Source organism: Pelophylax lessonae (assembly GCF_965119305.1).
Source record: "Pelophylax lessonae genome assembly, chromosome: 2".
NCBI classification, from domain to species: Eukaryota; Metazoa; Chordata; class Amphibia; order Anura; family Ranidae; genus Pelophylax; species Pelophylax lessonae.
The window spans coordinates 113,803,770-113,828,024 of record NC_138769.1 but is presented as its reverse complement, the minus strand read 5'-3'; the positions used below and the strand labels follow the sequence as shown (position 1 = coordinate 113,828,024).

Here is a 24,255-nt window from a genome sequence, read left to right as displayed (position 1 = left end):
TGAAGTACAGATTCGGCAGGCTGAAGAGGGGTCACGAATACAGGCAAAAGTTCATACACGAAAGTCTATCAAAGAGCAAGCAGCACACCCAGGAACATATTCCAAAACAAACGGGCACTAAGTAGCAGGAAGTGCTATTTAAAGGCTGGGTAAATTGTACATTGCATCAGGCTGGAAAAATCACTGCCAAAACTCCAGAGCTTCTCTGTGACACAACAGGTAAGGCTGCAAGCTGCGAAACAAGGAACCTTTCGGTTCAAGGACACCCAGGTACATGACAGCGTCACTGTCCTACTCCTGGCTATAATAAAAAGAGGTATGTATAAAACAACTTAACATTCCCTCTGAACAATGGTAACAGATCCATGAAGAGATAACTTCTGAGCTACTGTAGTGTAAATAAAATTACCCTTGCACTTCTTGCCTTGGCTAGACCTTCAGCCACAGCTTCTATACCAGGCAGAACAAACACTAGAAGCTCCATCTCTCTTTGATTAACCACTGCCGACCCTGCAAACAGCTTGAGAAGTGTTACGTCTTATACCCATATTCAGAGTCACCTCACGATTGTTTGATTGACATGTGTCACCTAGCTTAGGCAGTCACTAAGCCATATATATTCCGTGTATTGAGGTGCTAGCTTTAATTTACTAGTGTATAAATGTTCCAGTTCTATTAGAAAAACATCAGAAAGCAAAAAACAGGAGGACTTCCCGATGATGCCTTTCCAGTGAAAAGCAATGAGGTCTTAGCAGTGGCAGAACTTCCAGATCTCCTTGATCATGTCTGGCACAAGTGGAAGGCACGCCAGCTCATAGAGACGAGGTGCGAGGATTGTATTTTGCAGATGATTACAGCTGGTGCCGCTTTATGGCACATGGAAATGTAAGTGCATTGGCATATGTTTTTAATAAGCATTTAAAAAAACAAGCAAACAACGTATTGCACGATTATTGCGCTATTGTGTTTATTCTGGGATTCCCCCGCTGGTGACATTGAATGTAAGAGCAAAGGAGGTGGACATAAAGTATATATCATCCATAAGGTCCTGGTGGCCCAAAGGTATCTGATGAGTGCCCCCCTTATATTAGGTGGTGGAACACACAAGTATAGTGGCGCACTACTGAGTGTGAAGAGCATGTATCACATTTTTGCATGTGGTGAAGGAAAGATGGCATAATAGTCGATTGTCTCTTGTTTTATATCATAACATGACTTTCACAAGTTAATAGTTTTTATTGCAAGGATTTGTTTTTTTCTTTCTTATGTTTTTCTAATAGCATTGGAATATTTATACACTAGTAATTTAAGATATAACCTAGCACCTCAATACACGGAGTATATATGTTTTTGGGGTTCACACCAAAATTATATGCAGCAGCTTACTAAATAGAACTTAATAGTAATTGAACTTGAGAGGCACCATTTTGCATATATCTAAGTCACTAAGCCATAGCTGACTATGCTGGTCATTTCAGAAGCTTACAACATCTGTTGGTTTGTCACTTAGCCAAAGTTTATTGTTGTGTTCCAGGCTAGACAGACAGTGATCTATACCACTATCAATTGTTGATGATTGACTGCTGCATATGTAAGCTATCTCGAAAGCTTTAAAGTAGATTTTAGAATCTCAAAAAAGATTTACAATGGTAATGTGTGTGTTAATAAATTATATATCAAGTTGCGCGAAAACAGTGAAAATGGAACAACTCAAGTCCATATAAAGTCCATAAAAAAGTGGTTTAATCTGTGATTCTCAAACCAGGCTCCTCATGGATATATGCTTACAAGAAAGGTAAAATTTGAATGCAGGTTCTCTGTAGGGGAATCTTATCCACTTGATGGAAGACCAGAACCAGTAGACTCGTAATGATTAAATGGTCGTTGTGTCATGAAAAAATTAGAAAAAATGCAATAGCGTAAAACCCAACAAAAAGGTGATATAATGTGACTTTTGACACCAATGTGATCAGTCAATGGTTAACACAAAAAAAAGTGCTCAAAAATATATTATAATGGTGTGACCACCACCAGTATTTGATGCTCACAAAACAAAATTTGGAAAAATCAAAAAAACATAAGTGCACTAAAATTGATAAAGGAAAGTGAATCCCATGCAGAAAGACTCCTTAAGGTACTCCTTACCAGAGTGAATCAGGACAATCACATGTAACACTCAAATTAAAGTGCTATCCTTCATCAGATGAAATCGCCTCTTACCAAATAAAGATAATGTAAACGCCTGCAGGTACATCAAACTCCATAGATGGAAACACTTGTATTAAGGCAGGTTCCGACCCAGATGTCTCCAAGAAATGAACTCAAAATAGTCTTCGCCATAAAAAAAGAAGAGGTTCCATAGTGTAAAACCGCATAGACTTTATTTAAAATAAAGGGAATAAAACTCACAATTTTCAGGAAGTACAAAGCATTAGTAGTAAAGCCGCCGGCCGGACGACTCCGCTCATCCGCACTTCCTTGTCGCAGTAAGATGTTGTCATTACGCCGTGTCCTCCATGTGTGTTTAATGTTTTTTTGAATTAACCGCTTTCATTAAAAGAATATCTGATAACTCTGCCATGACTGTCCTTGTTCAGACACTTCTTGACAACTGTCTCCAAATTGTGCTCATACATCGTCACCCAACTTAGTAGAGTTTGAACTTGCTTTAGGTCTCTTTTATACAGGCAATCCGATCAGGTCTACCTGTCAGTTTTTCAGGCAGATCTGATCGGATGTATTCCTATGGACCGGCGAGTGTATACACCGGCCTACCTCCAATCCAATCTTGTTTGCTAAACCAATTGGAAGGGGATTCGTTCCCTTCTGTCTAGGTGGATTGGATCACAGGGCAGTCAGATGTAAACAGAGAGCCAGTCCGTCTACACCTGACCACCCATAGAGCAGAACGGGCTATGTCTGTGTTCGCTCTGCATGAATGGAGCAGACACAGACCTGTCATTTGGCCGCTCAGCTCTGCTCAGAATGAGATCAGCAGACAGATTTCCTGCTGAGCAAACGGATTCTGCCCTGCATGAAAGGGGCCTGCGTCCAAACTGAAATTCAGTTATTATTACTGTAGCACTGCCCCCTAGAGAACTGCTGAGAATTACACTTCTTGGATTCCCCTGGGTTACCCTTAGCAACTGGCAGCAGATGAACAGAAATGAAAGTTCTTGGCCAGTCAATAATAAATCCAGGGGATGTTGGTTTTGTGGTTTTATTGAGAACTTGGATAGGAGAAGGGATGAGGGGAATGCTCCAACTGATAACTATTCACAATGGTGAGGACTAGGGATCGAAGGATTATCGGCAAAGCCGATATATCGAGGGCCGATATGCACTTTCCCCGATATATCGGAATTGGCCACCAAGGTGACCGATATTGCTGATATTTCCAGAAAGTGCTTGTACCGGAGTGATGCCTGCAGCTAGAGGCATCACCCTGATACCGGCGTCCATAGCCGACGGTCGGCTGTCTTGTAATGGCAACCAATGCGACTGAGAAGCCGCTCGGCTATCATTACAAGGAGAGGGAGGGGACTTCACCCCCCCTTCCGCAGCTCGCTTGGGTCTCCCATCCCACCGGCAGAGGAGGGGTTTCGGGTCAGATCTCTCCACAAGAGTACCTGTCAAATGATAAAAAATTAAATGTACGAAAATATCAGCCAATATCGGCCGATACTGATATGCAATGGCCAAATTATCGGTAACGAAAAACCGATATCGGTCGATCGCTAGTGAGGACAACTGACTTTAGAATGCGGCAAGGTGGCTGCTTCACCCTGCCACTGAAGTGAAGATAGACAAAGTGTTCCTGCTTGAATTACTCTTCAGGGTTCTATCTTGGCACCCCCTTTCTCATTTGCTGTGTGTGCTGACACCCGTCCACTGACTCTCCACTGGAGTGGTCCCCTTCCTGGGCAGACCCCCGGCAAGCTTCCCAGTACTCATGGACACTTTTTTTCCCAAGGTTGCTCTGCCTCCAACTCCATCAGTCAGATTTCATGGACCTCCTGGCTCACCTCCACACTCCTGGCTCACAAGGCCGACCACCTGTGACCACCATTCACAGCAGCAGAAAGAGAGACTAATGTCACCCTCCTTCTGGGACCTGGCTTCCCGCCCAAAGACACCCTGCCACATGTGTCCTTGGCTTTTATAGCATATCCCAGGATACACCATCTGTCTGTGACAACCCACTGAGATAGCTACAAAAGCCTGTGTGTCACTGGCTGGGTTTCCTCCACTGTCCAAGCCTCCCCATTGGACACAGCGGGGGCACTCCCTCAGCCCAGATGAATCACACATGGAACCATGCAACAGGCCTAACTAATGATCAGGCTCCCCTGATAAGCTGAAGGAGATACTAGGCTTTACCTACCTAGCACCTACCTAGGAGGGTGCTACATCACTACAGGATTTATATAGCACCAACTGTCTGTGTAGCACTGACAAGAGGCTAAAGTTTCTTAAGAAATTTGCACTTACAAGGGTGTCATTCTTCTAGTCTCCCCCAACACACAGTGGTTACTCCCTGTAGCAGTAATGATAATTGTTTTGTGTCATGGGACCATTGCTTTTTTAGCTGTCTTTGCTGTAAATAATGTTTAATATAGCAAAAAAAGGATTGCTAAAGCTAAGTGAACTCAAGCTGAAGCTCAGGTGTGATAATTTTTACATACAGTAGTTACAGCTGTCCAACTTGTACCAATGTAAATATAAATGTGTCATACCTGTGGGATCCCCATGGACTCTGGAAATCACTGTAGTGGGAACCACTACTCCTGTGACTGCAGCTAGATTCCGGGTCCCGTGTTGAGTGGCTGCCCTGTTGCCTATTTAACAGAGGAGGTCACGCTTTCGCTATGGGTACCATTAAGAGAATACTTTGCATTTTCTCTATCGTTCATTGACAGACGCAGCTCCTTATCTTCTTGACTCATAGGGTTATGTTCCTCCTTTCAGGAATAGGCACTATGCACGAAAACAAATTAACCATGCCTATGGGGGCTGTCCCTGCAGGCATAACCCCTCAGACTCTGCTATCATCAAACAGTTTGTTCTGCCTAGCGTTAGGAATAGGACCTAGCTCCCTGCTGGGACTTCTGTCTTAGCTGTAACAGGGAAAGTTTGTGATTTTTTTATTTTTTTCTAGTTAGTTCCTGAGGACCAAGATCCAAAGGAACTACAAGCAACAACCCGCTGCAGTTTCGCACTGGATAATCTAGATCCTTTAGGTCTCCAAGCCTGGTCAGCGAGCGTGAGCAGGTTATAGTCCAGAACTACAGTGCCCCGATGGATGGGGACTAGCTTGCGAGTGGACAGTCTCTCTGGGACGCATCGACCTGGAACGCAGCTTCCCCTTGGCTGACCGCACCCCCATCCCGGGTGGGAGGTGATCTGTTTCAGAGTGGCGCCCACCTGGTACTGTGGTATGGTGAGTAAAATTGTCTCTCTAAACACTCTTGGTGGTCGCGGGGCGGATGTGGGCCCCTCCCTGGAATGGTCAGGCCTTAGGGGCTCCCTCGGTTCCCTGGTACTCCAGAGGACTAATCTGGTGTACCCCTTAGCATTCCTCTACCCCTAGCAGGTGGGGGGTGGTAATAATGCGGCTGTTATGGCGCTTATTTGAGGGGGGTATATTGCCTTGGGTGGGTCCCTTGCTAGGGACCTTTAGATGCCTATTTTTCTGGAACCCATTTGGGGGGTCCTGGAGAACGCATGGTGTGCCGTGGGGGCCGCCATTTTGCTGTTTTTCATGATCTCTGTGTTGCCATTAGTTTGCATGGGCAGCCTTTTTTCTTTACTTCCTCATTGAAAATGTATGAGCGGCTATTTTCTTGAGGTCCGTGGGATGGACAGGCATGCGGCATGGCTTGTAATGATAGAGGCAGAACTTCTTCCTCTTCCTGTGCAGACAGTGTTTGTTTTCGTTTTTCCACTGATCAGGCTGGATGCTTCTATGTGGTCTGGTAATGTTTCTGGGTTTTCCTGTGGGTTTTTTCCTCTTCTGCTCTGCTATTATTACATAATCAGGGATTGTGAATCCGCAATAATAGCGGTGGGACCGTGTTTTTCGCAGTCTTAACCACTTTACGCCCGCCCGCTGCAGTTATACTGCGGCAGGCAGCCGCTCCTGCGCAAACCGCCGTAGGTATACGTCGGTCGCCTGCAGGCAGCTAGGGGGCGAGTGCCCCCCGGCGCGCTCCCACCCCGGCTCCGATTGCCGCCTGCCACATGCAATCGTTCCCCGTTGAGAGAGAAGAACGGTCAGCTGTTGTAAACATAGCTGACCGTTCTTCTCCCTGGAATGAATACAGAGATCCTGTGATCCTTCTATATAGGATTACAGGTCTCTATGATCATTTCAAAAGCCACGCCCCCCCACAGTTAGAAACACGCCCCTAGGTACACATTTAACCCCTTGATAACCCCTTCCCTGCCAGTGTCATTATTACAGTAACAGTGCATATTTTTAGCACTGATTACTGTAGTAATGTCACTGGTCCCACCAAAAGTGTAAAAAAAAAAAAAAAAAAGTCAGTTAGGTGTCCTGATATGTCCGCTGCAATGTCGCAGTCCCGCAAACAACCGCAGATCACCGCCATTACTAATAAAAAAAAATAAAAATTACATAAATCTTTCCTGTAGTTAGTAGACGCGATAACTTTTGCGCAAACCAATCAAAGTACGCTTATTGCAATTATTTTTTTACCAAAAATATGTAGCAGAAAACAAATTGGTCTAAAATGTTAAAACATTTTGATTTCTGTAAGGCTCCTTTCACACGGCCGCTCCGTGTGAAAGGTCCGCTGCGGGACTTTTTTTTTTTTTTTACCACGGAGCGGATGACATTTCTGTCATCCGCTCCGTGTGCCCGCATATCATCCCATCCGTTTGCGGATGATATGCGGACATAATGTAAGTATATGGCACTGCGGATGTCAGCGGATGACACCGCTGACATCCGATTTTCCTTCCTTTCCGTGTTTTACACGGAAGAAAAAATGGGTTCTGTTCCATTTGTAAAAACGGAACAGAACTGAATGGAGGAAAATCGGGTGTCAGCGGGTGGTATTCCGCTGACACCCGCAGTGCCATTCACTTACATTATGTCCGCAAATCATCCGCAAACGGATTGGATGATTTGCGGACACACGGAGCGGCCGTGTGAAAGGAGCCTTATATAGCAGAATGTGAAAAATATTGTTTTTTTTTTTTTTTTTTCAGAATTGTCGCTCTTTTTTTGTTAATAGCAAAAAAAATAAAAATCGCACAGGTGATCAAATACCACTAAAAGAAAGCTCTATTTGTAGGAAAAAAAGGACATCAATTTTATTTAGGTACAGCGTCGCACGACTGCGCAATTGTCTGTTAAAATAACGTAGTGCCGAATCGCAAAATATGGCCTGGTCATTAAGGGGGCAAATCCTTCCGATCCAGAAGTGGTTAAAGGGACATTACACAAAATTTTTTTTTTTTATTTGAGCAATGGAGTTTCAGTATAAAACTTCATCTGCAGACCCCCTGGAAGTGACTGCGGGACCCCCTGGTTCACAGTTAAAGCTAGAAATTGCAGTTTTATTGCAATAATTTGCCTGATGTCAAAAGTGGATTTTGTCATTTCTATTGCTGCCAGCTGCCAACTCCCTCTGCCCTCACCTCCATCGGCGGGGTCTTCAGATTCTGAGACAGATATGGTCACCGTGGACGCAGACCACCTTGAGGGGTCTGTGTCTTCACATTCTGACGGTGAAGATGACCTGCCCTCATCAGCGCTGCGTGGGAACCTACAGCGTCATATATGCAGGTGTCTTTTGGCTCCCGCTAATCCCGTAAATCGGGCAAGGTATTCCCTTGTCCAGAATCGTTTCATACTATTGTGGATGAACAATGGCGACGCATTAAGCATATGTTGGTGGTGCCTAAGCGTTTTGCACACTGTTTTCCTTTTGCGGAGGCGGTGTCCAATAGGTGGACTGCACCACAGAAAGTGATAGCAGGTCACATGTTAAAGGCAACCTTTGTGAGTGTTTTAGTAGCGCAGACTGCTACTGAATGGGTGAAGTTACTGAAAAGTAACTTGGAAACGGCCCGGCTTCCCCCTGTGATAATGGAACTAATAGAACAGTTGACCAAAGCTCTGGTGTTCATGTTTGATACGTCCCTGGACTCAGCTTTGTTGGTGGCCAGGACGTCAGCAGTGGGGATTGCTATTAGGTGCATGGTATGGCTAAAATGCTGGTCGGCTGACCAGGCTTCTAAGAAGGCCTTGACTGATCTTCCTTTTACAGGGGAGAGGTTAGCTGGATCCTCCCTGGACGAGTTGATCAAAGGTATCACGGGGGGGTAAGAGCACTAATCTGCCCCAATCCTCTAAGGGCAAGGCGCCGTGTACTAGGCGGGGGGCCTTCCTTTACTGCTCACAAATGTCTTTTTTGTGCCTCCGGGTCGCAAGAAAAAGGTAAACCGTTTAGGTCTTCTGGGGGTTCCAAAAAGCCATGGTCGGGAAAATCTAAGTCCGGCCAATCTGGACCTGCAGACAAGTCCTCGGCTGCATGAAGGAGTGCCCTCACCCGAGTCTGAGGTGGGGGGGGGGGGTGCGTCTTCGATTCTTTCAGGAACCCTGGACCTCCTTGATTCAGGACAAATGGGATTAGGATACAAGATCAAATTCCGGTCTCGTCCGTCAGACAGGTTCTTCCCGTCCAAAACTTCAATTATCCCCAGTCCGGTTAAGGGACTTGCGAGTGGCGGTACACTACTTGCTGTCACAAAGGAGTGATTGTGCCAGTTCCCACTCAGGAACGTTTTCAGGGGTTTTATTCAAGCCTATTCACTGTGCCCAGAAAAGAAGGCAAGGTGCGTCCCATCCTTGATCTCAAGGCCTTTTAAACGCTTTATGCGGGTACAGAGGTTTCAGATGGAGTCCATCCACACGGTAGTAGTGTCTCTGCATCAGAAGATTTCTTAGCCTCCATAGATATCAAGGATGTATATCTACACATCCCTATCTATTCAGGAAACCAGCAGTTTCTTTACTTTGCGGTAGCAGGGGAGCATTATGAATTTATGGCGTTACCCTTTGGTCTCGCCTCCGCTGCCAGAGAGTTTACCAAGCTACTAGCACCGTTATTAGGACTGCTGCGCCAGCGGGGGATTGCAGTACTGGTGTACCTGGACGATCTCCTGTTGAGAGCAGACTCTCATTCAGCCTTGTTGGGGGATCTGACGATCAAGGTCAGAACTCTGCAGGAGTTCAGTTGGAACATCAATTTCAACAAATCCGCGCTGATTCCGGTTCTGAGACTGGATTATCTGGGCTTGGCTCTAGATTCAGCCTTGGCGAGGGTTTTTCTTCCCCCGGACAAGCTGCAAAAGTTGCAGGGGGTGATTCAGTTGTTATTGGACTACAATCTGTCCTCTCTACGAGCCTTGGGTCTGATGGTATCGACCTTCGAGGCAGTTCCGTTTCCTCAGTTCCATACAAGGCCTTTGCAAAGGGAGTTTCTTGTAAAATGGAACAAGGATCCAAAGTCCTTGGATTCTGTGATTCAGTTGAGCCACAACACAAAATCTGCTCTCCTGTGGTGGATTCAGTCTCCAGCACTCTGCCAGGACATGTCCTTCCTTCCGTTTTTTTGGATGGTGGTAACTATGAACGCCACCCTGTCGGGCTGGGGCGGGGTGCTGGGGAAGCTCTGTGCCCAGGGTACTTGGATGATAGAGTCAAAACTTCCGATAAATGTATTGGAGCTCAGAGCGATAAAGCTTTGTCTTGGATGACTCGTCTGCAAGGTTGTGCGGTTCAGATTCAATCAGACAACGCCACGGCTGTGGCTTACATCAATCGCCAGGAGGGCACCAAGAGTTTCTTGGCGGCCAAGGAGGTGGCCAAAATTCTGGCCTGGGTGGAAAGCTTTCTTCCAGCCCTCTCTGCTGTACACATTCCAGGTGTGGAAAACTGGCAGGCGGATTACCTGAGTCGTCAGGTTTTGGATCAAGGGGAGTGGTCCCTACACCCGGAGGTGTTCTGCCTCCTGTGTGTTCGGTGGGGGACTCCTGAGATCGATCTGTTTGCCTTTAGCCTCAACAAGAAGGTGCAGGGATTCATAGCCAGGTCTCAAGATCCTCTTGCCGACACCACAGACACACTGGTGGCTCCTTGGGTTCGGTATCAGCTGATTTATGTATTTCCCCCATTGAAACGCCTGCCGAGGATTCTGTGCAGGATAGAGGTGGAAAACATTCTGGTCATTCTGGTGGCTCCAGACTCGCCTCGCTGGTCTTGGTATGCAGACCTGATAAGGCTGGTCGCCGATTCCCTTGGAGACTTTGTCTCAGGGAAGATCTGCTGTCTCAAGGTCCGATCTTCCATCCTTCTTTACAGTCGCTGGCTTTAATGGCATGGCTGTTGAAAGTCAGGTGTTGAGAGATAGGGGTCTTTCTGACTCTGTGATTCCTACACTCTTGAAAGCTAGGAAGTCAACTTCCAAGAAGATCTACCATCGTACGTGGAAATCCTACATTTCATGGTGTGAATCGCTGAAGGTGCACTATTGCTCGTTTACGATCGCTAGGGTTTTGGCCTTTTTGCAGAAAGGGGTTGAACAGCAGTTGGCTTTGGGTACTTTCAAAGGCCAAGTTTCAGCTTTGGCTATACATTTTTAACGCCCGTTAGCCACGCATATCCTAATCTGGAATTTTATCCAGGGAGTGCGCCATATGGCTCCTCCGAGGCGATCCCTGTTACCTTCGTGGGATCTAAGTCTGGTGTTATCTTTTCTTCAAAAGCCTCCTTTTGAAAACATTCAGGAGATTTCGCTGCTTTCTTTGTCTCAGAAGGTTGCCTTCTTAGTGGCGATCCCTTCTGCCCACAAGGTATCTAAATTGGCGGCGTTGTATTACCGCTCACCTTATCTGGTGGTACACAGGGATAAGGTGGTACTTCGACCTAGTTAGTTGTTCCTTCCTAAGGTGGTCTGTGATTTTCATCTGAATGAAGACATTGTGTTGCCTTCACTTTGCCCTAAACCTCAGCATTCTACAGAGTATGCCTTGCATTTTTTGGATGTGGTTCGGGCGATCAGGGTTTATTTAGAGACCACTGAGTCCTTTAGAAAATCAGACACTCTTTTTGTCCTTACTGATGGACCTCGTAAGGGATTGGCTGCGTCTGCTGCAACCATTTCCAGATGGATTAGGCAGACGATGGCACAGGCCTATTCACAGAGGGGTCAGGTTCCTCCTTTCCCATTGAAGGCTCATTCTACGAGAGCGCTGAGTGCCTCCTTGGGCATTTTGCCATCAGACGTCGATGCTACAAGTTAGAAAAGCGGCAACTTGGTCGTCTGTGCATATGTTCACAAAATGTAGATGTGTTGGCTTCCGCGGATGCTTCTTTTGGCCGCAGGCTGCAGTTTAAAAGAGAACTCTGTTTAGTTTCTCTTTGAGGGTTCAATTTTTTCCGGATGAGCTCCAGTTGTTCCTGGTTGAGCTCCATGTTACCTGGTTGGCTAAGTTTAACCATTGGGGACTTACATTTTGTTTCTGCGTTGTTTCCCATCCCTCATGATTATACTGCTTTGGGACATCCCTATGAGTCATGAAAATAAGGAGCTGCGTCTGTCAATGAATGATAGAAAAAACTGGATTTTTGTAGGAACTTACTATAAAATCCTTTTCTCTGAAGTTCATCGGCAGACAGAGCAGCCACCGCTCTACTTCTGAGGTATGGGGTATTTTGTCTTCTAAACACTGCTTGCAACTAAACTTTTTGATGATAACAGAGTCTGAGGGGTTATACCTGCAGGGAAAGCACCCATAGGCGTGGTTACGTTTTTTTTCCTGCCTAGTGCCTATTCCTAGAAGGAGGAGCATAACCCTATGAGTCATGAAAATAAGGAGCTCTGTCTTCAGAGAAAAGGATTTTACGGTAAGTTCTTACAAAAATCCAGTTTTTTCAATTAATGCAAAGTGTTCTTTGATTGGTTCAGGTGAAGATTGTGACATTAGCTCCTTGCCTCTCCTCATCCAATCAGAAAATGCTTTTGCATTCACTGAGAATGGCACCTGTACTGAGCGTGAGACCTCCTGTGTTCCCAATGCAGCAGGGCAGCTGCTCAGCACGGGTCCTGGAAGAAAGTGTAGATAATTGGAGTAGAAGTGCTTACTACAGTGATTTCCAGCTGCCACGGGGTTCCCATTGGTAGTTATCACTGGGATCTCATAGGTAGTTATCATGGGGATACCGTAGGTAGTTACATTAGTCCAAGTGGTAAAAATGCCATAGCTAAACTTCATCTTTAAGCATTGTGGCTTTTATATATTTCACATACACAGATGTCTTCTATTACATTCTTACATTCTATAACACTGCATGCTTGTTTCCTTCTTTACATGTCCTTAGCTTGCAGGGTCATAAGGTCTCCTTTCAAAGCTAAAATATCTAAACATGTTTTTTTTTTTTTTTTAAGATTTTTTTTAGATTAATACATTTATTTCTTAGTAATGTGTTAACTTTTTGTTTTTTAATTTATTTGACTTAGTTTATAGTTTCATTTTCAGGTGTTGTTTTTTTTAAATGAAAAACAGTTCACTGAAGTAAGGTGTGTCTCTCCCGGATTTAGTTTGACTATGGTAATAGCTAGCTCTATGCTCTTATCTGTTCCTACAGGATCTCTAGCCTAGCAATGTAAATGTTTGTTTTCAGTTCATATCAGTTCATGCAGTTGACTGCTTAAAACTCTTTTTTTTTTTCTTCAGTGACCCTTTTAAGTTATTGTATATCATATTGGAAACTATGGCTAGTCTTTTTTTAAAGGATAAGTCCAGGTAAAACCTAACTAATGCTAAACCTGCTCTGTGCCACATTCTAACCCTGTAAAGCAAAAATTTGCTGTACCTCCCTATTCTGCACCCGATCTGGTCCGGTCCTAGGCTGAGTTGTCAGAGGCACCTGCAGCATGGAGGTGGGTGCAGGAGATGCACTCGACAATGGAAGCCCCATAGTAAGTGTTTGGGTGAAGTCACTTCCTATTTATTTCACAGCTGTTGTCGGTCCTCTCCTGCACACAGCTTCCATCGCTGGAGACCGGACCGGTTCGGGTGCAGAAAAGGTAAGGACAATGATTTTTGCTTCACAGGGTTAGATAGATTAGGTTTAGAATGTGGCACAGAGCAGGTTTAGTGGTTTTGACTGGATTAATCCTTTAAACACTGTGTTAAATTCTGCTTGTTCCATACAAATAGTATTTGCTACTAGCTGTATATATTGACCAACCATTCTCAACCATGGTTCTGTGGAACTCTAGGGTTCCTCCAGAGGTTGGTAGAGGTTCCTTCAGCTGTGGCTGATTGGCTCCCCATTTTTTGGTGCCTGCCTAGTTGAAGGGCCAATGCTACTTGACAAAGCTAGCTGCATGATACCAATGATCTTTTTAGCTGTCTGTGGCAATCTTACCACCACTGTACGTGGGGCATTCTTGCCACTGGCCATCAGAGTAAAGCCTCGTACACACTAGTAGTTTTTTTTCTCATTCAACCCAGCAGGGCTGGACAAAAAAAAAAAAAACTTACAGCCCTGGAGGAGCCACTGTATGATCTGATGTTAGTACAGCGATTTCTGCTACTGTTCTATTGTGTTCTGACAGGGGGAAGGCCCCCCACCAGAACACTCTGGTTAGCACTCTTAACCAGGTGCCTGGTGAGGTACTACCAAAAGGAACACGTCTAAAGGGATGCAGAGCCAGCAGTTTTCCTCATTAGTGCTCTGCAACTGCTCGGCTGATGGATAATTATGAAACCACTCCCATTAGACCCACTCAGCACAGAGGAGCAAACAGGGATTTCTTCAGAATAAGAAAAGGTAGGAATCTGCAACAAAATTTGGTATAATCCTTACAATGTACAGAGATCACCCAGAGGGGAGTGTTGTTTTCTCAACAAAAGTGGAGTTAGGCTTTAATTCTGAACACAGCTACATCCCAATTTATAAGAGGGTGTTCACACTTATGCAACCACATTATTTTATTTTTTTTTTATTTTTACTTCTCCCCCCTAAACATTTTCAGATTTCAGAGTTGTATAGTTTATAGATCACATAAGGAAAAAGTTCTGAAATGATTTATCTTTGTCTCATTTTTTTACATCACAGAAACCTGACATTTTAACAGGGGGTTTGTAGACTTTTTTTTTTATATCCACTGTATATTACTTCACTAGGTATATGTGAGGCTAGTATCTTTACTAGGTACAGTGCATTGCGAAAGTTTTCGGCCCCCTTGAACTTTTAGACCTTTTGCCACATTTTAGGCTTCAAATATAAAGATATAAAACTGTAATTTTTTGTGAAGAATCAACAACAAGTGGGACACAATCATGAAGTGGAATGAAATTTATTGGATATTTCAAACTTTGTTAACAAATAAAAAACTGAAAAATTGGGCGTGCAAAATTATTCAGCCCCTTCACTTTCAGTGCAGCAAACTCTCTCCAGAAGTTCAGTGAGGATCTCTGAATGATCCAATGTTGACCTAAATGATTAATGATGATAAATAGAATCCACCTGTGTGTAATCAAGTCTCCGTATAAATGCACCTGCACTGTGATAGTCTCAGAGGTCCGTTTAAAGCGCAGAGAGCATCATGAAGAACAAGGAACACACCAGGCGGGTCCGAGATACTGTTGTGGAGAAGTTTAAAGCCGGATTTGGATACAAAAAGATTTCCCAAGCTTTAAAAATCCCAAGGAGCAAGTGATAATATTGAAATGGAAGGAGTATCAGACCACTGCAAATCTACGAAGACCTGGCTGTCCCTCTAAACTTTCAGGTCATACAAGGAGAAGACTGATCAGAGATACAGCCAAGAGGCCTATGATCACTCTGGATGAACTGCAGAGATCTACAGCTGAGGTGGGAGACTCTGTCCATAGGACAACAATCAGTCGTATACTGCACAAATCTGGCCTTTATGGAAGAGTGGCAAGAAGAAAGCCATTTCTTAAAGATATCCATAAAAAGTGTTGTTTAAAGTTCGCCACAAGCCACCTGGGAGACTCACCAAACATGTGGAAGAAGGTGCTCTGGTCAGATGAAACCAAAATCAAACTTTTTGGCAACAATGCAAAACGTTATGTTTGGCGTAAAAGCAACACAGTTCATTACCATCCCCACTGTCAAACATGGTGGTGGCAACATCATGGTTTGGGCCTGCTTTTCTTCAGCAGGGACAGGGAAGATGGTTAAAATTGATGGGAAGATGGATGGAGCCAAATACAGGACCATTCTGGAAGAAAACCTGATGGAGTCTGCAAAAGACCTGAGACTGGGACGGAGATTTGTCTTCCAACAAGACAATGATCCAAAACATAAAGCAAAATCTACAATGGAATGGTTCACAAATAAACATATCCAGGTGTTAGAATGGCAAAGTCAAAGTCCAGACCTGAATCCAATCGAGAATCTGTGGAAAGAACTGAAAACTGCTGTTCACAAACGCTCTCCATCCAACCTCACTGAGCTCGAGCTGTTTTGCAAGGAGGAATGGGCAAAAATTTCAGTCTCTCGATGTGCAAAACTGATAGAGACTTACCCCAAGCGACTTACAGCTGTAATCGCAGCAAAAGGTGGCGAAAGTATTAACTGAAGGGGGGCTGAATAATTTTGCGCACCCAATTTTTCAGTTTTTTTGTTTGTTAAAAAAGTTTGAAATATCCAATAAATTTCTTTCCACTTCATGATTGTGTCCCACTTGTTGTTGATTCTTCACAAAAAATTACTTTTATATCTTTATGTTTGAAGCCTGAAATGTGGCAAAAGGTCAAAAAGTTCAAGGGGGCCGAATACTTTCGCAATGCACTGTATATGTGAGACTAGTCACTTTACTAGGTATATGTGAGGCTAGTCACTCTACTAGGTATATGTGAGGCTAGTCACTTTACTAGGTATATGTGAGGCTAGTCACTCTACTAGGTATATGTGAGGCTAGTCACTTTACTAGGTATATGTGAGGCTAGTCACTTTACTAGGTATATGTGAGGCTAGTCACTTTACTAGGTATATGTGAGGCTAGTCACTTTACTAGGTATATGTGAGGCTAGTCAGTTTGCTAGGTATATGTGAGGCTAGTATCTTTACTAGGTATATGTGAGGCTAGTATCTTTACTAGGTATATGTGAGGCTAGTCACTTTACTAGGTATATGTGAGGCTAGTCACTTTACTAGGTATATGTGAGGCTAGTCACTTTAATAGGTATATGTGAGGCTAGTCACTTTACTAGGTATATGTGAGGCTAGTCACTTTACTAGGTATATGTGAGGCTAGTCACTTTACTAGGTATATGTGAGGCTAGTATCTTTACAAGGTATATGTGAGGGTTTACAACCACTTAAATTTGAACTCCAGCCAAACAGATACATACAAAGATTAACTGATCTTTTTCTGCTGCTGTTTTAGTTTCACTTATCTGTCTCTTTTCCACCCCCACTGTGACTGGACAGTGAAAGGAGAAGCAGCAGACTGATGAGCTCATCTTTCTGTCACTCTGCTCTCTTCTAATAACTTGCTCATTGCACTGCAGCATTCATGATTGACTCCTTGTGCTTCTTCCCCCTTCCCCTCTCTAAGCTCTCCTGTACAATAGACAGAAAATGGCTGATACCAAGTCAAAATCAAGTACCGTATATACTCGAGTATAAGCCGAGTTTTCCAGCACATTTTTTTGTGTTGAAAACGTCCCCCTCGGCTTATACTCGAGTCAAGGAAAAAAAAAAAAAAAAGTCCCTGGCCGCTCCGACGTGCGGCGCCATTTTTAAAGCTTAAGCACGTCGGAGCGGCCAGGGAATAGCCGAATAGCCATACATGTCACCGGCGGCGCGTGCGCAATGACGTGTCGGCGCCGGGCGGCGCCATTTTTAAAATGAAGGCGCCTCTGGAACAGGTAAGTGAAACAGCTTCACTACCTGCCATTATGCAGGGCTGCGGGCACACTACAAGGGATGCAGTGCTGCGAGCATGGTCCACCTGTACCATGCCCACAGCACTGCATCTCCTGTAGTATGCCCACAACCCCGGATCCTCTTGTACCATGCCAGTACCCTGCATTCTCCTGTACCATGCCAGTACCCTGCATTCTCTTGTACCATGCCAGTACCCTGCATTCTCCTGTACCATGCCAGTACCCTGCATTCTCCTGTACCATGCCAGTACCCTGCATTCTCCTGCACCATGCCAGTACCCTGCATTCTCCTGCACCATGCCAGTACCCTGCATTCTCCTGTACCATGCCAGTACCCTGCATTCTCCTGTACCATGCCAGTACCCTGCATTCTCCTGCACCATGCCAGTACCCTGCATTCTCCTGTACCATGCCAGTACCCTGCATTCTCCTGTACCATGCCAGTACCCTGCATTCTCCTGCACCATGCCAGTCACCCTGCATTCTCCTGTACCATGCCCACCGCCCTGCATTCTCACCCTAGGCTTATACTCGAGTCAATGATTTTTCCCATCTTTTTGTGGTAAAAGTAGGGGCCTCGGCTTATACTCGAGTCGGCTTATACTCGAGTATTTACGGTACTTACCCTGCCAAAAAAAAAAAAAATGCATTTAACTATGTATTAAAGAAGAATTCCAGGCTTATGGAAATGTAACCATGTATATTTGATATCTGAAATATAGAGCGGATTTAAAAGGCACACATTAATGCAGCTCTGTAATCTGTAAAGATGAAGCTTGGACCAATGTAACTATGCAGATACCATGCCTGTAGGGTCAGGCAAGAAATCACTGTATTAGACACCACTATTCCAGTGGTCTCTGCTGGTTTCCGGGTCTCGTCTTGAGCGACTGCTCTGTTGCAATGTGAACACAGTCAGCTGCTGTGCATTTGTGCCATTCAGAGAATGCTTTGCATTTTATCAATAATGTAATGCATTCTGTGATTGAATATCCCTTCCACTCCACCTCATCCAAATAGGGAAAGCTTTGCATCCTTTGAGAAAATGCAAAGCATTCTGTGAATGGCACTCGTGCCCAGTGGCTGACCTCCTGTGATCAGAATTCAGCAAGGCAGCTGCTCAGCATGGGACCTGAAGCAAGTGGAGAAAACTATAGTAGTGGTGTCTACAGTGAACTATTCATCTTTATTGATTATACAGCTGCATTAATGTGTGCCTTTTATATCTGCCTGGAGTTGAGCTTTAGCTGGTAATCATTTTTACAGAATTTTAGTTACATTACCCCAGGGCTCGACAAACCCCAGGCGCAAGTTTTGACCTGGCGCCTGAGCTGCGGCTCAAATGCTCCCCACACCCCATGTGCAGCCCCCCTGCTCTGCTTGCCCATCTGCGGACCCTGCACCATCATAGCGAGTGCCAATGGGTAGAGGGAGCGGGGGAGGGAGGAGACCGGACACATATCTGCTCTCTTCCATTTCTAGTTGACCCAGAAGTGTAATTTCATTGTAGGTGTAGGTCCCCGTTGACTGTTTCCCTGGCCATCCCTCGGGAAAAATGTAATGCAGTGCGATGTGCATTGCATTCTATTCAGTTGATCACAGGGGGGATACAGGCAGGGTCTTTTAGACCCTGGATGTCTCGTGAAAGAGAACTTGTCACCAACAAAAATCATCACATAGGAGACACACAGTCCCCTAGGTGATGGAAAAAAAAGTTATTAAATTAAATTTTTTTTTTACTTTGTAAAAAGTTAAACCCAAGCCCATAAAATCCCCCTCCACTTTTAATGTGGTTTTTTTTTTACTGAAATTTTGTGTTTCCTAAACCTTTGCGGTAATATTGTGTGACATAAAAAATTGGAACTACCACTATTTTTTTCTCCAGGGTGTCTGCTTTCAGAAAATATATCATGTTTGGGAGTTTTATGTAATCTTCAGGCCTAAAATGTTTTTTTTTAACATGTGCCAAAATGCAAAAACGTCTCGACCCGTAAGATTTGTTACTTAAAAAAAAATGGCTCCTAACTTTTTTAGCTGGCTCCTAGATTCAAAGCAAATTTGTCAAGCCCTGCATTAACCACCTCAATACTGGGCACTTAAACCCCCTTCCTTCCCAGACCAATTTTCAGCTTTTAGCGCTGTTGCAATTTGAATGACAATTGCGCGGTCATGCAACACTGTACCTAAACCAAATTTGTGTAATTTTTTCCCCACAAATAGAGCTTTCTTTTGGTGGTATTTGATCACCGTCAGGTTTTTTCTTTTTTGGTGCACAAATAAAAAAAGACTGAAAAGTTTGAAAAAAAAAAATAAGTTTTTTTGTTTAGGTTATAAAATTTTGTAAATAGATACGTTTTTTCCTGCACTGATGAGCACTGATGATGCCGCATTGACAGGCACTGATGAGGAGACACTGATGGGGTGGCACTGATGGGGTGGCACTGATGGGCACTGATAGGTAGCACTGATATGCGGCACTGATATGTGGCACTGATAGATAGCACTGATATGCAGCATAGGCAGCGCTGATGGGCACTGATAGGCAGCACTGATGGGCACTGATTGGCGGCACTGATGGGCACTGATAGGTGGCACTGTTGGGCGGCAATGATCGGCACTGATGGGCGACACTGATCGGCACTGATGGGGGGCACTGATGGGCACTGATAGGCAGCACTGGTGGGCAATAATGGACACTGGTGGGTGGCATTGATAGATGGCAATAACGGCACTGGTGGGCAGCACTGATAGATGGCATTGGTGGGCAGCACTGATAGGGAGGGCACTGGGGGGCTCTCTGAGCCCTGTTTGCCATCCCTGGTGGCCATGGTGGGCATCCCTGGTGGTCATGGGTGGGCATCCCTGGTGGCTCTAGTGGCACCCCTCCCCCCCCCAGGGCTGCACTGGTAATCAATGTTCTGATTACCAGCACAGACCCCCCCTGTGATCAGTGAGTAATTAGAAATACTCACTGATCACCCCCGCTGCAGCACAGATCATCCCTCTTCTCCTCACTGACAGGATCTGTCAGGAGGAGAAGAGATCGAAGCTGTTACAACGGCTCTATTTACATTACATGACGGCTGCGATTGGACACAGCCGTCATGTGATCAGGAGGGCCAATCACAGGGCCCTCCTGCCGAATGATGTTGCTCTGTGTCCGAGGGACACAGGCACATCGAGATTGCGCCGCTGCGCGTGCCCGCGGCAGCGCGATCTCTCTCCTTCTGAAGGACGTTCCGGAAAGAGGAAGTAAACCCTCCCCTGACACTTTTACCTATAGGTAAGCCTATGATAAGGCTTACCTATAGGTACTGTAAATATCTCCTAAACATTTACCGTTTAGGAGCTATTTACCTTTCATGCAGCCAGTGACGTCACTGGCGCATGCGCTCTGAAGGAACGGCTGCTGGTGCCGTTTCTTCAGAGACCCGTGCCGTGTGCGCGGGAGTGACGTCACCGCGGCTCCGGCCAATCAGATGGCCGGATGCCGCGATCCCGGAAGACGGGCGACTGGACATGTCGGCAGTCATACAGGTAAGCGGGCTGCACGGCGGGGGCTCGTTCTAAGGTAAGTATTGCATAGTGAGCTAGTATGCGATGCATACGAGCTCATTATGTGTTTCTCTTACAGGTTGCCAAAGAAAAAATAAATAAAAATACGGGTTTACAACCTCTTTAACCCAGAGGTGACAGTTTCAAGAGGTTTCAACAATGTTACATAGACATAAACACAGTAAAGAGCTGTTAGCTGGGTGCAGTCTATGAGAGACTAAGTGGGTGCTTGAAGACTTCAAAATGCTGCCAAGCTCTCATGGACAGTTCCCAGGAAGAGTGAATTCTGTTTATTTGGGCAGCAGTTGGTTGAATTACCCTCTGAAGTTATATTATACAGAATGATATTATTATACTAATAATATTTTATATTATTATATTATTATAGATAATGATATTATCTATAATATATCATTATAGAATGATATATATTATACAGAATGATGCAAAAAAAAACAAAAAAAAAACCCATTTACAATAAAATGAGATGTGTACAAATAGCTGTACAAAGTCAGATCTGGCTGAAGATCAGGAGGGCTATAATAGAACCAGTGGAGTACTAGCTCCCAGACAGCCTCTGTGGCTTACTAGCTATACTATCTGTATAATAAGTCGCGCTAACTTGAATGATGGAAAATAAAGTCCATAAAAGTCCATATATATGAGGATCACAGAATTCAGACAGGCTCCCTATGGACATACGCTTACCAGAAATGGTAAATAAAAAGGCAGGTTCTCTAAGATGAATCTCGTCCCCTTGATAGCAGACTGGAATCAATAATCTCGCGTTGATTCAAGGGTAATTGGATAAAAAATAAAAACGCAATAGCGTAAAACCCAACACAAATAGTAAAGTGACTTGAACACCAATGTGAGTGATAAAAACTGGATATAAATGTGTGAAACTCCACCAGTGTAAAAAACTCAAAGCAATCAAAAAAAAGAAAAGAAAAAATTCCTCTTAGGTGGGACACCAATAGGTACCCCTTACCCGAAATAAGTGGAAATATGTGCAAATACATATAGGTGAAGTGCAATCCTAAATCAGCTGATGTCGCCTCTTACCAAACGAAGGAAAGAAAAACGCCAAAGTGAATGGGAAATCCTAAATAGGTATCCTCTGTGTAGAAAAACTTCCACCAATAAAGCTCGCCTCTTACCAGATAATAATAAGATTAGGCCAGGTTAAAATATATCAAGGAATCAAGCAAGATGAGTTGCCAGCCTTCACCAGTGAGATTTGCCTCTTACCCAATGGGAATGATCAAATTGCCTGTAAAGATGATGAACCTCAAGGGGACCTGCAGTGGAATCCTAATCGAATAACTGTATCAGCTATACTATATCATCAAAAGTATTGGGACACCTGCCTTTACACGCACATGAACTTTAATGGCATCCCAGTCTTAGTTCCATAGGGTTCATTATTTAGTTGGCCCTCCCTTTGCCGCTACAACAGCTTCAATTCTTCTGGGAAGGCTGTCCACAAGGTTTAGGAGTGTGTCTATGGGAATGTTTGACCATTCTTCCAGAAGCGCATTTGTGAGGTCAGGCACTGATGTGGACGAGAAGGCATTGCTCGCATTCTGCACTCTAATTCATCCCAAAGGTGTTCTTTTGGGTTGAGGTCAGGCCAGTCAGGTTCCCCCACCCCAAACTCGCTCATCCATTTTTTTATGAACCTTACGTTGTGCACTGGTGCACAGTTATGTTGGAACAAGTAGGGGCCAACCCCAAACTGTTCCCACAAAGTTGGGAGCATGAAATTGTCCAAAACGTCTTGGTATGCTGACGCCTTAAGAGCTCCCCTCACTGGAACTAAGGGGCCAGGCCCAACACCTGAAAAACAACCCCAGCCTATAACCCCCCCTCCTATCAAATGATATGGACCAGTGCACAAAGCAATGTGCGTGTAAAGGCAGGCGTCCCAATACTTTTGGTAATATAGCGTATGTATGGGACTGCTGGCAGTACAGAGTCTCTGATATATTAGGGAGCTATACATTACTTTCTACCTGTAACACAGCTACTCACATATCCCTTTGAATACAGTACAACCTGACTTGTAATTACATGCTGCTTCATCCAATCAGGAGTTAGTATCCCGCTGCCATAACTTTGGTTTTGTGATCCGTGGGATATGTGAGCAGCGCCAGTGCAGGGAGAGGATTAAGTGCAGCAATTCAGAGACTTGCGGATACAGTGAGGTAAGTCATAAATAAATAAGTGCTTGGTCTGCTCAAGAGGAGAGTGCAGAGCTGTAAGATATTATGTAGCATAGACTGTTACAGGGTGGCCACAGGTAAAATGTGCCTGAAACTAGCCCTGAGGCTGCTAAACTGTGCTAATCTGTTACCACTTATATGTTCAATTCCTATTTAATAAAGTCCTCCATGTCTGATGAAAGTTTTTTTCTTTATTGCAGTGGTCCCACATGTCACTGATGCCATTCAGGAATGGGTGATGAATCAAGCAAAGGTCCCTGTGGACAAAGACCGCCAGGAGCCACAAATATGTGTTATTGAGGCAAGTGCAGTTAACCTTTAGCTAGAAACCGCCAGTGTCTTTTATTCAAAATTTTTTCACCAAGTCTTGCATACTGACACACATAAGGCAGCTACAGTACATACAGTACCTTACAAAAGTGAGTACACCCCTCACATTTTTGTAAATATTTTATTGTATCTTTTCATGTGACAACACTGAAGAAATTATACTTTGCTATAATGTAAAGTAGTGAGTGTACACCTTGTATAACAGTGTACATTTGCTTTCCCCTCAAAATAACTCAACACACAGCCATTAATGTCTAAACTGCTTGCAACAAAAGTGAGTACACCCTAAGTGAAAATGTCCAAATTGGGCCCAATTAGCCATTTTCCCTCCCCGGTGTCATTTGACTCATTAGTGCTACAAGATCTCAGGTGTGTTAAATTTAGTGTTATCGCTCTCACTCTCTCATACTGGTCACTGGAAGTTCAAAATGGCACCTCATGGCAAAGAACTCTCTGAGGATCTGAAAAAAAAAGAATTGTTGCTTTACATAAAGATGGCCTAGGCTATAAGAAGATTGGCAAGACTCTGAGACTGAACTGCAGCACGGTGGCCAATACCATACAGCGGTTTAACAGGACAGGTCCCACTCAGAACAGGCCTCACCGTGGCGGACCAAAGAAGTTGAGCGCACATTCTCCGCTTCATATCCAGAGATTTTCTTTGGGAAATAGATGTATGAGTGCTGCCAGCAAGGTTGAAGGGGTGGGGGGGGGGTCAGTCTGTCAGTGCTCAGACCATATGCCACACACTGCATCAAATTGGCCTGCATGCCTGTCTTCCGAGAAGGAAGCCTCTTCTAAAGATGATGCACAAGAAAGCCCGCAAACCGTTTACTGAAGACAAGCAGACTAAGGACATAGATTACTGGAACCATGTCCTGTGGTCTAAAGAGACCAAGATAAACCTATTTGGTTCAGATGGTGTCAAGTGTGTGTGGCAGCAACCTACAGTCAAGCATGGTGGTGAGAGTGTCATGGTCTGGGGCTGCATGAGTGCTGCTGACCCTGGAGAACTACAGTTTGTTGAGGGAACCATGAATGCCAACATGTATTGTGGCATACTGAAGCAGAGCATGATCCCCTCCCTTCGGAGACTGGGCCGCAGGGCAGTATTCCAACATGATAATGACCCAAAACACGCCTCCAATACGACCACTGCCTTGCTAAAGAAGCTGAGGGTAAA

General features: G+C 44.6%; 1 protein-coding gene across 1 annotated transcript in view; it reads left to right on the top strand.

The window, feature by feature from the left end:
* Positions 1-24,255, top strand: part of CTPS2 (CTP synthase 2) — a 459,116-nt gene that overhangs the window by 18,256 nt on the left and 416,605 nt on the right. The window contains exon 5 of the mRNA XM_082245048.1: positions 22,943-23,043. Within this exon, the coding sequence (XP_082101174.1) occupies positions 22,943-23,043 (101 nt within the window). The remainder of the gene's footprint in view (positions 1-22,942; positions 23,044-24,255) is intronic.